Source organism: Elgaria multicarinata, chromosome 2 (genome assembly GCF_023053635.1).
Source record: "Elgaria multicarinata webbii isolate HBS135686 ecotype San Diego chromosome 2, rElgMul1.1.pri, whole genome shotgun sequence".
In the NCBI taxonomy this organism is placed as follows: Eukaryota; Metazoa; Chordata; class Lepidosauria; order Squamata; family Anguidae; genus Elgaria; species Elgaria multicarinata.
In genome coordinates this window covers 40,359,381-40,377,060 of record NC_086172.1, presented here as the reverse complement: position 1 = coordinate 40,377,060, position 17,680 = coordinate 40,359,381, and the positions used below count along the sequence as shown (strand labels likewise).

General features: G+C 42.4%; 2 protein-coding genes across 2 annotated transcripts; both read left to right on the top strand.

Annotated features, from left to right (window-relative positions):
• Positions 1 to 8,007: 8,007 nt before the first annotated feature.
• Positions 8,008 to 10,781, top strand: HOXD10 (homeobox D10). The gene is made up of 2 exons (XM_063118601.1): positions 8,008 to 8,872; positions 10,504 to 10,781. Exons 1-2 carry the CDS (start codon positions 8,038 to 8,040, stop codon positions 10,779 to 10,781), a joined length of 1,113 nt encoding a protein of 370 aa, XP_062974671.1. The 5' UTR covers positions 8,008 to 8,037.
• Positions 10,782 to 15,151: 4,370 nt separating this feature from the next.
• HOXD9 (homeobox D9) lies at positions 15,152 to 17,258 on the top strand. The gene is made up of 2 exons (XM_063116351.1): positions 15,152 to 16,218; positions 16,670 to 17,258. Exons 1-2 carry the CDS (start codon positions 15,297 to 15,299, stop codon positions 16,909 to 16,911), a joined length of 1,164 nt encoding a protein of 387 aa, XP_062972421.1. The 5' UTR covers positions 15,152 to 15,296; the 3' UTR covers positions 16,912 to 17,258.
• The last annotated feature ends 422 nt before the right edge of the window (positions 17,259 to 17,680 follow it).

The window sequence follows — 17,680 nt, the reverse complement described above, 5'->3', positions numbered from 1 at the left end:
TATTCTAATCTAAAGTTTGAATGGAGGGAAAAAGCAAACCAAGTTGTGGACTTTATACAGTTCCTATAAGAGGAGCATCCCCTCCAAAACTTGAACTTATTCAAGGGTGGATGAGAGGAATGAGGCTAAAAAGATCCAATGTTTTAAAAGTCATATTTTCCTATTCCATGTTATATATACACAGAGATAAACCAATGGAAGAAATCTAATTAGTCACTGAGTTGCCAGCTCTGCATTTTTCCAAGAAAAAATTGCTGGAGGTCCTTCTTTTCACTTTATGTTGTATGACCCGGCTAAGCTGTTTACAAAACCTTGAACTGTCTAGACAACACCATAAAAGCTCAGGGTCTAAATAGCTTAATTGGGTTATATTGTACACCTTCTGGTGGGCGAAAAAGAGATTTCCGCAATGTGCAATAAAGGAGTCGAGTGAGAAAAGAATTTGGCTTAAAAAAAGCAAAGGGGGGGGGGATAAAGCGGGTCTCATTCACTTTGCATCCATTAAAGGCCGAACTGGAGGAATCAAGTGAGATGGAAACATACAATATAAGCCTTAAAGCTGGAGCAGTAGGTAGTTATGGACAAAAATTTAAATTTGAAACTCTTAAGCAAGAAAAACATAAGTGTATGCCTTTGAACTTCCAAAATGTCAAGGTCATCACCTTTAACCTTTCTGAATAATTAGGAGCCTTAAAGGTTCCTCTCTTATTTTCAACCACCCACTCTCTTTGCAGGTTTTCCCCGGTTTCTCACTTCCCGCTTTCCCCTCCCCTCTCTATCTGTCACACATACACCACGCATGCACACACACACACAAACACACTTCTTACTGCACAGCAATCCACATCAGTGGATCAACCACATCCTCTGTCGTTACTGGCTTCCTTTTATAAATACTTACCTATAATGATATTTTCAGAATGTTCCCTCATTCTAACAGGTTATTTATTGTGAAACCTTTTCTAATTACCCTTTAAACCATTTATTTTACCTTATTTTTTGGGAAAATAATAATCCTCCCACTCACTTCTAAAAGCATAAAATTCTACTTTTTGCCAAAATAATTGTTCTTTCTAATTCAGTTTGATAGTTAAATGCAAAAATCTGTTCAATGATATGTAATGAACTTTAAAATGGGGTTGGGGAGAGAAAGGAAAGACTGAAACCCATCAACATTAACATAAATTATAATTCATTCATGAATTTCAGGGGATGTGGATTATACAAAAATGACATTTCTAAGTACTGATATTGGTCTATGTCTCATAGGCAAGCCAAATAATGCAAGTTCTTGTCTTAAGACATGAGAGGGGGGCAAACTCAACTCTTTACATTAAGAAAAAGATATCCAGCTTCTCCAATGCCTTAAAAATTGTGGAAAAAATGATTTTTCTATCAGATATCTGCAGTACTGATCTACCACTACTATATTTATTCTTCAATCAGGAAAGGAGCAGAAGTATTCATACTAAAAATAGAATAAATCCAAATTCTCCCGCTATAGTTATTGCGTTTTTATTTCTGTTTCTAAATTGTTAAACTTTTTTAATTATTTCAAAGAACACAACAATGTATCAGAAATACAAGAAGGAAGCAGACAGGATTTGTTTAAATAAATAAATAAATCCGTAGATACTTTACTGCTAAATTCCACAAGAGGGCGCACTCATATTCCAGAACGGGTAATTGTCCTGATGTTCAAGTGTATTTCACCTCCCCCAATAATCCTGCTACTAATAAAATCTCTAATATATAAGCAACTATAAGATTTCAGGGCTTGGAAAATGAGAAAATAGAGTATAAACAAGATTTATTAAACAAGTAACTCATAGCCATGACATGAACAAGACGTATTTCATTTAAAAATATATTTTCGGTCATAATCTTTTACAATATCATGCATAGATATTTTTTTAAGTTATCATTTTAAGAAATGGGTTAGTTTATTTCCTGAATTTCCTCAACATAACGAAATTCTCATTGTTCCTTCTTAAGTGCAATTGCAACATCCAAAGAATACCAACCAAATGCTATCAAAGACACCTTATATTTAGGGCTTTTTTTTGAGGAAACGAACACAGGCAGATAACCCAGTTTTAGAAATTATATTGTCTTTATCAGTGGGGAAAAATGAGTGGCTGAGTTTTGGGGGAGTGCTTTTCTCAAATGATAACATGATTTGCCAGAGAGAAGACCAGAATTTTTGTATTCTTCATCTCTTCTATATCGTCACCTAAATCTGTTATTCAGAATCTAAATTCTTGTGGGTGGGGAAAAGAATGATATGTTTTTAAAAGACACCAAAAAAGGGTTGTTGTTTTTTAAAAAAAGAGGAAGAGGAATTTCCTCCGAAATTGTCCTCTGATCTGGTAAATCTTAGTCCTCTCTAAAGAAGCACTTTTAAGTAAAAACACCAAAGATCAGAGGCGGATTTTCTCCGCCTTTCCTTTCTAGGGAATAAGGACAGATGATTAACCAATGTACAACCCAATAAACTAAACACATTCGAAGTCACTCCTGTTAAATGAGAGAAGGGCGCTTTCTTTTCCAGGAAATCTCCCTCCCTTTCTCACTCTCACTCTCTTTTTAGAAGTTCATTGTTACTCCAGTTACCTAGAATAGTCAGTCCGCCTTGAAATAATTACAAGGATACTCCAGGAAAAAAATATTGAAAGATAAAGGAAATATATTGAAAATATATTGAAAGATAAAGGAAATTATTTTCTAATTCAAATCCAGAATAAATGGGGCAGTAAAATATGAATCTATTTTGTGAAATAATATGGTAGAAAAGATTCCATTTTTTTTGGTTTGATTTGGGTCCCTCCCCCCACCCTTTAAATTAAGGCACATCTTGTAAGACACGGCATGATGATGCACTGTTAGATTTTATCTCCCCACCCCCAAACTGCTCTTCTCCCATTTATAAAAAGGCCTTGTTCAAAGAAATGTAACGTTGTGGTTGGAGCGATATCCATATTATATATACTCTGCTCATTAAATTAGTTGAATATTTAAGATGTATGCTTTGTCCTTTTTGGAACCTTAAGGCACGTGTGATGGTTCTGGGGAGAGTTACCAGATCCACGTTATTTATTCATTCATTTATTTATCTCAGCATTTCTCAAATTCTTTTGGTTAGAGTGTTTTTAAGTGGTCCAGGAAAGACTTGCATCTATCTACATCTATCTATCTATCTATCTATCTATCTATCTATCTATCTATCTATCATCTATCTATCTGTCCATCGATCGATCAGAAATAGTCTATAATCTAGTTAAGATTCTGTTGGCTATTGGTATGTGCCTCAGCTGCTTCCTGATTCATATTTTAAACAACCATAACCTAAGGCTACTCCGGTTTATATGCTATCTCTCAAGAGTTCCTGATGAACGGAGCGACTGTCGGTTCTGCGCTATAAGGGACATTAACCTGGCCAGACCTTTCCTGTTAAAGGCTTGTGGTGTCTGAAATTGAACTCGATGGTTTGGTGTACAAAAGACCTCTGATAAACAATGGGCAAAACCTGAATCTTCAGAGGGGAATTTCGTTTATGAACTACATTTCATTTATGGATGTACACACCCTATGTAAAAATATCTACATAGAGAAAAATTAAAACAAACCTTGGATGAATTATCCTATAGATGTGATTGAGCCATTGTTAATAATAATGATTTAGTTATGCCATGCATTTATCAAGCATGGTGATAACATAATGATATGATTATGATAGCATAACAATGCTTAATAACATTTATCTTTACCCCACTTTTAATCCAATGATTTTGGACATTGAATAAGAATGTGAGGTGCAGAAAGTGGTATGATAGAATTGTTATGTTATTGAGAGAAGAAAAGACACAATGTGGTGTGGAATTACAATCGGGTCCATAATTAAAAGGAATTCCTTCCTATATGCCATCTCTACAGCGAGGTGAGATGAAATCATAAGAATCTTCTTGTAAGCGCCTCTGAGATTAAATGCTTAAATGAACCCACAAAGGCAATATTTATAAAGATTTCCCAGATGGCTCTCCTTTCTCAAAAATGCTACTCCTTTGAGCAATATTTTGATGTGTAACATTTTCAGTTTTATCCAACGTACTATTTACACAATTCAGCTACCCACTTTTGGGTAGCTTCTTCCTGCTCCCCCATCTCATTAATACAGAGGCAAAAATAAAACAAATTGCAGTAAGAATAGTAAAAGGTGGGAGACGTATCTTTAAAAACAACAGCAGCAGAACATCGCCCAGTCACTAAGTGTCTAATACATTTGAAAGATAAAAATTAAATTTTTAGGTAACGATTTTCCTCCAAGGTTTTATTTTCTATTATTCATTAAGACAGAAAAGGGTCATGTCAACATATATTTTACTGCAAATAGTAATCGAGTTATAAATGGAGGGATTTTTTTGGGGGGGAGTGGGAGTCCACTCCCTTTGGAGAAAAAATATGGGACAGTAAAGAGGAAAACCTTTGCAGTAATGTAGATTATATATCTCATTTATGACACACTATTGATTTATTTATTAATTTTAATTACTAGAATTCCATCTTAATATGATTTAAAACTGAAGTGGCATTAAACACATGAGGTTTAAGTAACCCATTTCCCAAAGAGATGTTTGTTCAACCTCTAGATGTGTCACACAAATTTTAAATTTTGTTTTTCATCGGCTGCCCCCCTTTCTTTTCAAACGTCTATCCTTGCTCAAATCTTTCTTTCTTTCTTTCTTTCTTTCTTTCTTTCTTTCTTTCTTTCTTTCTTTCTTTCTTTCTTTCTTTCTTAGTAGTGATTGGTTATGATCAATGGGTTCCTTAGGTACCGTAATGCATTGCCCCTGTAGCAAAATACTTGGAGATCATAGATATTTGCCACCTCAAATCTAGGAAAACATCCTACCTAAAGGGAGTTTTCCGAGTCAGTTCATTAAACAATGGAGAGACCCCTGGGATGTAAAGCAAGGACAGTCTGGCTGATTGTTTTAAAGGCTACAACTGGGCGACCCATGCACCCATACAATCCAATAAAATAAAGCTCAGAAGATGTTACAACTGGGATATTTCTAGGACACTCCTTAAAGTGTAAATAAGGATTATGAAAGGCTATCTGATGGGGATAAAATTCCTGATTAGATTTCACGGTGAAGTCTTAAACTGCAGACCAGGGGGGTGAAAATAGTATTGGGTTGCTTTAAACTCGGTGGGTTGTCTGGCGTCTTGTTTTGAGGGGAGAGGGAAGCGGGGTGGGGAGAGGTGGGGGAGAAAGGGAAATTGCTGGAAAGCACATAAAAAGCCGGCCCCCAAAGAGGGTGCATCATGACCTCCACTTTTGTTTGTTTCCCGGCTCAGACAAAATCTTAGCAATGGCTCTGATAATGATCTTAAATAGGAGGAAGGGGGGGGGAGAAATCCTCTCTGTCTCTGTCTCTGTCTCTCTCTCTCTCTCTCTCTCACACACACACACACACTCACACACGCACACCAACCACCATCACCACCAACAACTACCTTCTTGTAGTGTTCCTTGTTTATAAGCCCACATCCAGGACTAGGGTGAGGATATACCCACAATTTAAAGAGGTTCAAAAAAAAATCTGGTGTGTTTGTTTGTGTAGAGGGTAAGATTTAAACCCTGCAGCAGCAACACAGAAACGAGAGAGAGAGAGAGAGAGAGAGAGAGAGAGAGAGAGAGAGAGAGAGAGAGAGAGAGAGAGAGAGAGAGAGAGAGAGAGAGAGGAGCCCTAAAAGCCACCGGCTCTCTTAACCTGACAATGATGTTGTATTTGAACAGCTGCGATAAGCTTTTGAAAGGTCTGTCTCATTGCCACCGCGATATTTTTTAAACAGGGGAATTGTTTTCAACCAAAGGATATGGGAATATTTTTATTCTTTTTAAAGGGGAACACCCCCTTTCCCCCCCAAGTGCCAAAGATATGGTATAAGAATGGGAAAATAAAATCAGGCTGGTGAAATAGTCCTTTTGCAACAATAGCGCGGCTAATAGGGTGCCATTTAAAACATCCTTTAAAGGATTTGGTTTGGGTTTCCTGAGGTTTTCTTTTAAAGGGGAGAAGAAGGATGAACTAACACAGGAGAACTCAAAGTCCGAAATAAATAGAGGAACTTAAAGCAACATCTGGCCACAAGTTCATGACATGTGTGTCTGAAAATTCTTGAATAAGACAGACATTTTAAAAGAAAAAAAGGGAAGATCTTACAAAAAGAGGGGGAAAGGCGAGGGATCTATTTTTTATTTTTTTAAAAAACTAACACAGTCAGTAGTTTGATGCCCCTGTGTTTTCTTGTGTTTTAAGAAAAGTTAGTGATACGGATGTATACATCAGGCTAGAGCAAGAGAGGGAACAATAAATTGAGGAAATACACCCTAAAAGAAATATCCGAATTTCCACATAGGCTGTTGGCATGGGTGTATTCAGGTATTCATCTCTCTTTTTAATATATAAAGTTGGGTCATGAACAATTGTTGCAATAACTACATTTTCTGGTGTGTGTGTGTGTGTGTGTGTGTTTATGTATGTGTGTGTTTAAAAAAGTTCAGCAGATGAGAAAACTTTACCTTTTTTCTGCTTCCATATTTGTGGACAAAGACCTTTTCTTCATATGCATAGTTTGAGAAAGGGCTGTGAAAAATTTGGGAGGGAGATCTTGCATACTATAAAACTAAACTTATGGCAAAGTCTAGGTTTTAATATTTGACGATTTGTATTAAAACAAAAATTGACCTTCTTGGTTAGTGGCAAAGAGGAAAAATCAATAGTATAATTTTCAATAATTCATAACGCGAACACCATTATGCTAAATCTTAACTATTAATCTTATCCTTTACAAAGTCTCGATTGATTTGTTAATAAAATATCTTCCCGTGTGTGGCAACAGAGGGTATAACTCTTGAAAAAGCTTCAGAAGCAAGAAAATTACCAAGTGGCCCAAGAATGTAGATGAGAATTTTATTGATCACTCTGATTCTTCTTAATCTGTATTAATAAATTCCACAACCTTTTGTACCTTGCACTTGTCAGAAACCAATGCTTTTACAAAATCCATAAAAGGAAAACATTATTTCCCCCCCTTTTGTATCCTCCCCAAATTATGACACTTTCAGAGATCACCTATACTTCAGGCACAATCAGCTGTGTGTGTCCCCGCAAAAAAAACTTTTTGGGGACTATTATTGGATGCTGTTTCTTTAAAAAGAGTTTGATTATGATGCGAAAGGAGGAAGTGGCAGGGGAGAAGGATTCCGTTTCCTGGCCCTGAGCTTTAAGGACTATTATTCTGAGGACACAATTGCTGCCAATTAATGAAACTGAAGAGGATGTTGGGTGACCTAGGGGGAAAGGCATTATTGTTGTTGTTGTTGTTGTTATTATTATTATTATTATTAGGCTGGGGAAATGAGAAGAACTCCCCATTTTGCATTGTGTGTGCGCGCGTGCCCTCTCCTTTCCCTCTGTTTAGCCTAGCAAGGTTTTGGCTGAAGTACCTGTCTTATATTTTTGGAGCAAAAGACCAGGAGCAGCTTTCAAGATCAGACTGAATTCGGACAGTAACTCGCTTTCGGCGTTTCTTTTCTTTTATTTCAATTTTTAAGAGGGTCAGAGAGAGGATCAATTCAATGCATTTCCTTGTTTTAAATCAGCGCAGTGCGCCAGGGCTGGCTTTTGCACACACACACACACACACACACAAAAAGAAAAAGGGGAAGGGGGGTGGAAAGGAGAGGGGGGGAAAGGCTGGTTAGTGCTGCCGCCGCTCCTGGCCGAGGAGCGCGCGCACTTTCTCTTGGAAGTCCTAGATGGCGCTGTTGACCACCTTTGCGCCGCAGCCCGGAGTGTGCCGGGGAGCACGTGACCGGCGGGGAGGTAGCGGCTCAAGGCCATTTTCAAATCTCATTGGCTCCGCTGTCATGTGGTCGTGCAGAGGCATCCACAATTACACAGGGAATGTTTTCGTAGAGATGTCAGCCTACAAAGGACACAATCTCTCTTCTTCAAATTCCTCCCCAAAATGTCCTTTCCCAACAGTTCTCCTGCCGCGAATACTTTTTTAGTCGATTCCTTGATCAGTGCCTGCAGGAGCGATAGCTTTTATTCCAACAGCGCCAGCATGTACATGCCACCCAGCACAGAGATTGGGACTTATGGGATGCAAACGTGTGGACTGCTACCGTCTCTGGCAAAAAGAGAAGTGAACCATCAAAGTATGGGTATGAACGTTCATCCGTATATACCTCAAGTAGACAATTGGACAGACGCAAACAGGTCGTGCCGAATAGAGCAACCTGTTAGCCAGCAGGTCCCCACTTGCTCCTTCACTACCAATATCAAGGAAGAAACCAATTGCTGCATGTATTCTGATAAGAGGTCCAAGCTGGTGTCTTCTTCCGACGTCCCTTCCTACCAGAGGCTGGTCTCTGATTCGTGTCCCATTGAAAACCCCGAGGTGCCCGTCCCAGGCTATTTCAGGCTGAGCCAGACCTACGCCGCGGGGAAAGCCCAAGAGTACAATAACAGCCCCGAGACGAGTTCAACAGTCATGTTACAGTTAAACCCTCGCGGCGCTTCCAAACCGCAGATAGCTGCCCAACTTCCGATGGAGAAGAAAATGAATGAAAATCCCAACAGCAGCAGCAGCAGCTCTACCACCACCACCAGCAGCAGCAGCAACAACACCAGCAACACCAGCCACCCCCACCACCACCACCACCACCACCACCCGGACAACTCCGCCAAAGTCTCTCAAGTGGAAAGTCCCGAAGCCAAGTCCACGCTGCAGGACGACAGGAGCTGCCTGGCCGAAGCCTCGGTGTCCAGCCCAGAAACCCAAGAGAAAGAAAGCAAAGGTCGGTATCATTACGAAGTTGGGAGATGCGAACGTGGTGGCAGGCTCACTTGGGCACGGCTAGTCTCGTAAACCACAGGAGCGCCGGCTGAAGTGCAGCCATAACTGCTCAGCAGAAAGGGCTCCCTCTCTCCCCTCCCGGCTCTCCCCCCCCCCAGTTTTGACACTGCAGGTGCCAGGCTCTTGCATCTTCTAGGCAAAGGGCTGGATGTCTAGGATCTTGCCCACAACGCTTCCTGTATTCATCTTTTTGCACACCCTTGGAGGGATCCAGAGCTTGGTGCATGCAATAGGGACTTTCGTTTCCCTTGGCCAGGCTGCTGCAATGACCAGCCCCAGTAGTCCCTTCCAAAGGGCTTCTTCAATTAGAGGTTGTTAAATTACAGCCATTTCCACTTCCCTTGGTCATATTGGGATCAAACGGTACCCTGTGGCCCTCCTCCCTGTCTAAACGCATCGATTACTAAACCTGATTGTCAAAATGAGTTTGTTTTATTTTTATTTTGATGTTGATTTATTTAAAAGCGAGGTGCCGCAGAGCTTTACGAACTTTGAAGGAGATGGAAAATAAGGAAAAGGGCCTCTTCTTTGATAGATCAAGGCATCAAAAATGGGGATTTGGTATCTTAGAGAACCTAACTTAGGTCTCCAAAGGTTTACGACGGTTTGGAGGTTGCAATGAAATAACTGAAGGGTGTATGTGCATGTTTATTTCATTGTCCTTTAAAAGGCACAGGGGCGCAAAGGGGCTTCGTTTGGAGAGGGGCTAAGATGGTGGAATAGCAAAAAGGGGGGGAAAGGGTAAAACAACCCCAACACTTCCCCCACCTAAAACAAAATTGGAAACCTGCCTTTAGTAAAAGAATTAAGTTTGCATCCTCTGGTGTAAATTTGACTTTAATTGTGGACTCACTAAGTGTAGAACAATTGCAGGCAATTATTATTAAGCCTAGGTCAAAAATTGCCTCTGATGGGTAAAGATCCTAAACGGAACGAAAAATGTCTTGCTGTGAGATATCCATATCGCCCCCCCCTCCCACTTTCAAATCTTGGTGTTAGTTGAAGGTAAAAAGGCCATCTTTGTTTTCCTGGCTGTTTAATGGCATGAGTGATGTAGATGAATCCCCTTAGAAATGCATGGGGATAATCTTGTTTTTAAGTGTGGACTTTTCTGAGCAAGTGGCTTATAAGGCTTGGGTTCGTTCCTACAGTTCAAGTCTGTTAAAATGTGACCACTGGAAAGGTGTCAGGATTTTTTTAAAAAAAAACACACCAACCATCCCAAATGTCCAAGTCTAGTTGAAATCTGCGTATTAACGCATAGCATGTATGGAAATGTTGAATTGAAATACTAGAGATATAATCCAGAGAACGGAATGCAGTGTTGCTTGGCATTGTTTAATTCGAATCTGGAAACCATTTTTTTTTTTTAAAAAAAAAACCCACCCCATTTCAATGTGCACACCTCTCTTTAGCAATGTTTAATACCCACAAGCCACCATATCTGCCAGACACAATGGAGGTGGGTTCATGGCCAAGGCTACACTATAACAGACTGAGGTGTGTGTGTTTTCTTTCTTTTATTTTGTTTTTGTCTTCCTTCCTTCCTTTCTTCTCCTTTGATTTTGCTAGAGGAAATCAAGTCTGATACTCCAACCAGCAATTGGTTAACTGCAAAGAGTGGCAGAAAGAAGAGGTGTCCATATACTAAACATCAAACACTGGAATTAGAGAAAGAGTTCTTATTCAATATGTATCTCACTCGAGAGCGCCGCCTAGAGATCAGTAAGAGCGTAAACCTCACTGACAGGCAGGTCAAGATATGGTTTCAAAACCGCAGAATGAAGCTAAAGAAGATGAGCAGGGAAAACCGAATCCGAGAACTGACCGCTAACCTGACCTTCTCTTAAACCGGTTAACCTGCGGGTTGGCCGCAGTAACTGAGATATAGGCTCAGTTACTACCAGTTGCTATGTATGTAGGAAAGACTTTGTGGGGCGGGGGGGAGAGGGAAAATAAAGTACACCCCTTCATTTTCCATTTTTTCTTAATTTCTGATAGAATGTGACCTTTTGTCATTCTTTTTAGTGCTGCAAGTGTCTCTATGTATGTTCCTATGACGAGTATATATACATACATATATATATATATATATTAAAAAAAAGTCTAGCACGTGTAACTTATTTAATTTTTTTCTCATCGTAATGCAGGGTAAACTCTAATTGAATATGATCATTTGGTCTTAACTTATTGGAGCTGTCAAACTTCCAGACAATGTGACTTTTTTCATGTTTTTAACTAACCACGTGGTATTTATGTGGGGGCTATTACACGGGCCATAACATTTTGAATATATAAAATACTTTGAGAGTTTTTTAAAAAGGGAAAAAAAGAAACATTTTTTTCCGGGTGGGGAGGCTTTTTTTTTAAAGAAAGAAAGAAAGCACATTTTACGATGTAACTCTCCCGTGTGCGTCAGACATGTCCTTCGTGCAATGGAATCTTTCACCCTCAACTGTAGACATTTTTCCCCTTGTGGTGCATACGTGGAATCCTAGTGGTATAACAAGCAATATGTCTTCTTCTTTGTGCATGTCCTATTCGCATGTATAATGCAATAAACTCTGTAAAGTCTCGAGGTTCCTTTGGTCTTTCCAGAATGAAACGAAACCCAAAACGCTACAACAGACAGAGTATTGTTTTTCCAGGTCTTGCATTTACCTTATGATCAAGCTTCCTCCTTTCCCCACTGGGGTGGGAGCATGTGAAATCCAAAGGGGAAAGGGAGAGAAGTTTATGTCAACCTAGTCACTTAAAAAGAAAATGAAAAACCCAAACCCAAACAATTGTTCCCTGCAAGGTCGAGAAGAAAGAGTAAAATATTGTGTGTAAGTGTCGCTGGAGTTTGACGAGGTAGCGCTAAAACGCCAGTAAAATGTTATGACCTAAACGGGATACCCTCATCCCATCCCCTCATAAATGGTAAGTCGACTAGTTTGGGGGGGGGGGGGAGTGAGAGATAAGCAAAACCACCCTAAATCCAACTCTAGAGCCCAAACTGTCAGCATAAACATGCTGTTTCTTAACTATAAAAATTGCTTGCTGCAATCCTAAGCCAGCCAGCTGGATGTAATTGGGGGTTTTTTTTTTTAAATCCCTTTATTTATTTATTTATTTATTTATTTTGAATACATTTATCCAAATCCACACACACATTTAGATATATATAGAGATAGGTGTATTTAATGAAAATAAAAATACCCGCATTGGTTCTTCCTGAAGAATCTCCTGAAAAGAAAAGAAGCCATTTTGCCATCTATTTCTGTCCAGGGCCTTCTCCCTTTTCGCCTGGAAAAACTCCTCCACTGCCCTAGACGGTCCAAATACAGCCCTATTCGGTTCCCCTAAAATTCTGGGGTGTTGTGGTCGTCTTCGTTGTGGTCCCCTTTCTTAGCAACACACATCAAGGTAATGAAGTTCACGACTCTCTCCCACCCCCGGTCCCCGGACATAGCTGCGAAATATTGCCAACAGCTACTTTATCTTGCAAGAGGGGTCGGGAATGTGTGTGTGTGTTTGGCAGGGGTGGGTGGGGGTGGGGGTGGTAAGAACGGAAGAAGAGGGGGGGGATCCGACGCCGAAACTGTGTTAAAAGGCAGTTTGCAAATGAACATGACTCCCAGATGAAGTCCAAATGCTTGGAAATTGCTTTCACCTTCAGAAAGGGCTGGAAAGCCATGGAAAGCTGCCGGCCTCGCTTCTGGAGAAGCGGAATCCCAGCTAACAACAAACGCCCCCTCCTTGGCTGCTAAATCAGGAAATTGCTTGTAACATGTTGAAAATATTTGCTTGCCTAATGACACCCAGGCAGTTCATAAAGGAAACGGTGACATCACATTTTTCCTCCCCCCACCCCACCCCCGGTCTAGGAAGGTTGTTCGTTTAGATTGTGGGGATACTTATCAATATTTAGTAAATTGTGTGTGGATCTATACTCAGGGTGTGTATATAGAAGGTGCCTGCATTGCATATTTATATTTATGTGTGTGTGTGTGTGTGTAATCTACCTGTGTTTATCTGTGCTAATAACATATCCCTGGGCATTTTGGAATGTGTAGAAAACGATTATGGGTGTGTACGTGGAAGGGAAACGCCTGCTTCTTTCTTTCTTTCTTTCTTTCTTTCTTTCTTTCTTTCTTTCTTTTTTGGGTAGTATCAATCGGTTCAGTATAAAGGGGTATCTTCACTACCATGCAAACTGTACATCTTTGGATCGATCAGGGTCCCTGATGACCACCCAAAGATGTTGCCACTAGGAAATGGCATTGTTAGGCTGTGGTTTTAACCCATTTCAGTTCGAAAGCGAGTTCTGCTAGAATCCAGGAGGAATGGCTTCCACATTGTTGCGCTGTTTAGGATTGGGGTGTGTGTATGAATATTGTGTGGGTGGATGTGTGGACTGTGTGTATATATATATATATATATATATATATATATATATATATATATATATATATATATATACATACATACACACACATAGGAATATGCAAGAAAATGGGTGTTGAATTTCTTTAGATATAAAGACCAGTGTGTGTGTGGTGGTGGTGGTGGGTTTTTTTTTTTTACAGCATATAAAACCTGAACAGACCAATGTAAAAGAGATGGTTTCCAGCAAATCTGGGAAAGGAGTGTTAAGAGAGCAATCAATCATGAAATAACTAGGAATTTGAGTCGTTCTCTCGCAAAGCTGTACACAGGAAGTTATGTCTCGTTTCTTCGCCCTGTTTGTGTATGTGTATTTTCATTTCAAGCAGAGATCTGGATTTGGACCGACCCCGTGTACATTCTCCCCACATTCAAGCGCATCCATTTCTAAGCCTGTCTGAAGACCAAACATCACTCGAAGAAGAACAATAAACGGGTCAATTAGCTTTCAATAATGGCGGGATGTTTGCTGCAGGTCCAAAACTCACGCCGGAAACTTGGCCTTTGCAAGTAGATAATAAAGGTGGTAAAACCAGATTGATCTCCTTGACTTATTTGGGGGTGGGGGTGGGGGTGGGGGGTAGGGGGGAGAGCAGGGGGAATAGAGAGGAGTCAATGTTTGTGCTTACTAAGGGATCCAGGAAGTAAAACCAAACAAAGAAGCGTCGGGGGACAGAGACTGCAGGAGTCTGTGCCTTGTCTATTACAGAATATTTGCGAAGGAATCTTGGTTTAATCTCAGTGTTTTCCAAACGGTTGGGTCGAGGCAGCCCAAAGCGCGGGTTCAGTCATCCCTTTTTATTCATTCATTTTATTTCCCCGCCCTGCAAACACACATACACACGCGCACACAAACTTCCCAAGAGCCTGGAAGTGTTGCTACCTGCAGGTTGGAATCCAAAAGTTTCAGACCCTTTGCTAGTCAGGACTGGCTCAGCTTCAGGTTGAGGTGAAAAGACGGGCGGGTGGTAGTGGTGGGGTGGGGTGGGGTGGGGGAGAGAGAAGGGCTTCTTCTCGTGTGCCATCAGTCCATTTTATTAGAGGGACACATTAATCTATAATCAAATGCACCTCATAAAAATTTTATTGAAAGGCATAAAATCATTGCAGAGGTCTTCCACCTGTTTTAAAACAACACAATGGGCAGCTCGCTCGCTCGCTCGCTCTCGCTCTCTCTCATATTCATTTCTTTCCTTTTCCAATCTTTCTTATTTCTGCCCTTTTTTATTTTTAAAAGGAAACGGCACCCGGAGTTGCTCTTGAAAGACGGCAGCCTCCGCATTGTGGGCTTTGACTGTAACATTTCCCTGTTTTTATGAGGAGTCGTTACACACTCCCAGCTTTCGGCAGTGTTTGTTTTCACAGGCAAGGATCTCTCATTGGGGGGTGGGGGTGCGGGGGTGCTCGTCTCTTTCACTCCATGGGTTTTTCTCCGCTGATCTCAAGGCCAAGGACCAGCCAAAACCGGCAAGAACTTCCCAGCTTGGGGCTGGCTGCAGAAACGAATGGCAGAAATCACTCAGAGAAGGTGAAGAAATAGTCCTCCAACTTGCTGCTGTTGCTGCTAAGTGAGCCACGCCCGCTTGGAGTCTGGCTAAGGCAAAAGGGTTTCTCTCTCCCCACACACACACACACACTCCCCACCCCACTCTTTGTGTATGCAGTTACATTAAAAACAATTGAGACGGGGAGGGTTTGTTGTCCTTGTTTGTTGATGAGTTTTTTTTTAAAATAATAATAATCGCAGCAACCCCCCCCCCTTTTCCCACAACCTCACAGTTTAGCGGATTGATTTACTCCGAGTATTGGTAAATATGATCACGTGGCTGGAGGGACCAATGGTTGAAGCTGGCAGCCTGCAAAAATACTACGATTGTTCTGCGGGCAGGGCGCCTCTCTACAGTTCAACAGAGTAACCTTTTTTGCCTTCCCCCCATATGCCCTGCTACGGAGGGAGCCTGCAAAAAATGTCGTCGAGCGGCACCCTCAGTAACTACTATGTCGATTCTCTCATAGGCCACGACAGCGAGGAAGTGTACGGCGGGGGCGGCGGGGCTGGCCGGTTCCTGCAGGGAGGGCACCATCCGTCCCCCCGGCCACCGTCAGGTGTGGTGGCGGAGGGCTCGGATTTCGCCTCCTGCAGCTTCGCGCCTAAGTCTGCCGTCTTCTCCGCCTCGTGGTCCGCCGTCCACCCGCAGCCGTCGGCGGCGCCCATGCCCGCCCTCTACCACCCCTACCTGCCCCAGCCGCACTTAGGCGGGCCGGGCGAGGGCGGCGGCGGCGGCGGCGGCGGGGGCAGATACGTGCGCTCCTGGATCGAGCCCTTCGCCGCCTTCCCCAGCAGCCCCGCCGGCGGAGGGGGCACCGGCAGCGCCAACCTCTCGGCTGCAGCGGCCGCCCTCGCGCCCGCCGGCTCCGCCGCCGCCGGACGCCACTACGGGATCATCAAGCCCGAAACCGGAGCCGCCGCCGCCGCCGCCGCCGCTTCCACGGCCCCTTCCTCCTCCTCCTCCTCCTCCACCACCACCTCGTCCGCCGCGGCCGCCGCCTCCTCCTCCTCCTCTTCCTCCTGCGCCTCTCCTTCCACTAGAACTGAGTGCTCCGCTTCCCGGGAGCCTCCCGGGATCGCTGGGCCCGAATACACGTGCAACCCCTTCCTGGCAGAACCCCGCGACAAGGCGGCGGCGGCGGCGGCGGCGAGCAGCGGACCTCAGCCCAGCGCCGCGTCTGCCGCCACCACCGGCAGCGGCAGCGGCAGCGGCAGCGCCCACCCGGCCAAGCCCGCCTCTGGTTGCAGCCGCAACCCCAGCCCGAGCAGCGATCTGAAGGAGGAGAAGCAGCAGCAGCAACTTGACCCAAGTAAGTTTTTTTAAAAAGCGAGCGAGCGAGCGAGTGAGAGAGAGAAAGAAAAGAAATTGCAGCCCGCTTTGATTTATTGCCCAAACCTGTAAGGCTCCAATGTGCAAAACTGATAGTTTTACTAACCTATAAAAACGTCTAGACGCCTACCCGAGCTCAAGCGGCAACAAGCACCCATAAAAAAGGGGGCTCCCCATAACCACCTACCGCCATCAAGAAGACATCATTTGTACAGTAAACAGACTGGGCCATTCAAGCTTTTATGATAATTCCGCCTTGATCGTGAAAAGAGCAGGCACCCTTCGTTAAATTAATTTAACGACCTTTCCCCCCTCCCTCCCTCTCTTCTGCCACCCCCTCTTCGACGTCTGCCCTTCTTCCCCTTCCTAACCCCGGCCTTCCCCCTCCTTTGCTCCCCACTCTTATGTTTTATTTTCTCCCCCTTTTCCAGATAACCCCGCCGCAAACTGGATCCATGCTCGTTCCACGAGGAAAAAACGCTGTCCGTACACAAAATTCCAAACGCTGGAACTGGAAAAGGAATTCCTCTTTAATATGTACCTCACCCGAGATCGCCGTTACGAAGTGGCCAGGATTTTAAACCTTACAGAGAGACAGGTCAAAATATGGTTCCAGAACCGAAGAATGAAAATGAAAAAGATGAACAAGGAAAAAAGCAATAAAGGGGACTAGCGCCTTATTAGTGTGTGTGTGTGTGTGTGTGCTTGTGTGGAAATGCACTGGGATTTCTATTAAAACACTCTTACATACACACAAAATTAGAGATATTAATTATTGTTAATATTGTTATTATTATTATTATTATTATTATTATTATTATTATTATTTTCCAGATGCATTGGCCCAGAATTTTCAATTGCTCTAGTGGGGCTTTTGTTGTTTTAGATACCAGTAAATGTGGTCTGTTGTCAGGTATTTTGGGGAGGAAAATATTTTGTGAGGAGTCCTTCTCTCGCTGGAGAATTTATTGCTTCTTTCCCTTTACCTCCTCCTTGGTTTTAAGGTATTGTGAGTGCACGTTAGTTTTTTTTGGGGGGGGGATTTTATTTAAATATTAAATGTTTGACTTGTTTCTTCCAAATGACCTAGTCTAGAAGGCGAAAGAGAGACAGAGAGAATTGTCCAGACAGAGAGATTAACTTTTTTGAAAATAAAGGGAAAGGAGATGATCCGATGATTATATTAAATGATAAGGAGGACTACTTTAAAGGCACACATATCCAGACATACAAAAAGAAATACCAGCCGCTGTGCACCTCCTTCCTCCTGTACATTTTGTTTGGCAAGAAATGTGACAGATCGAGGCCCAGAGGAGAGGATTTTTAAGATGGTTTTCCTTCTTCATTGGTACTTGAAGCGGTATGAACTTCCACAGGCCCAAACAGTCTTCGGCTTAACCATTCTCAGCATCAGTCCATATGGTCTTTCACCTGAGACTCTT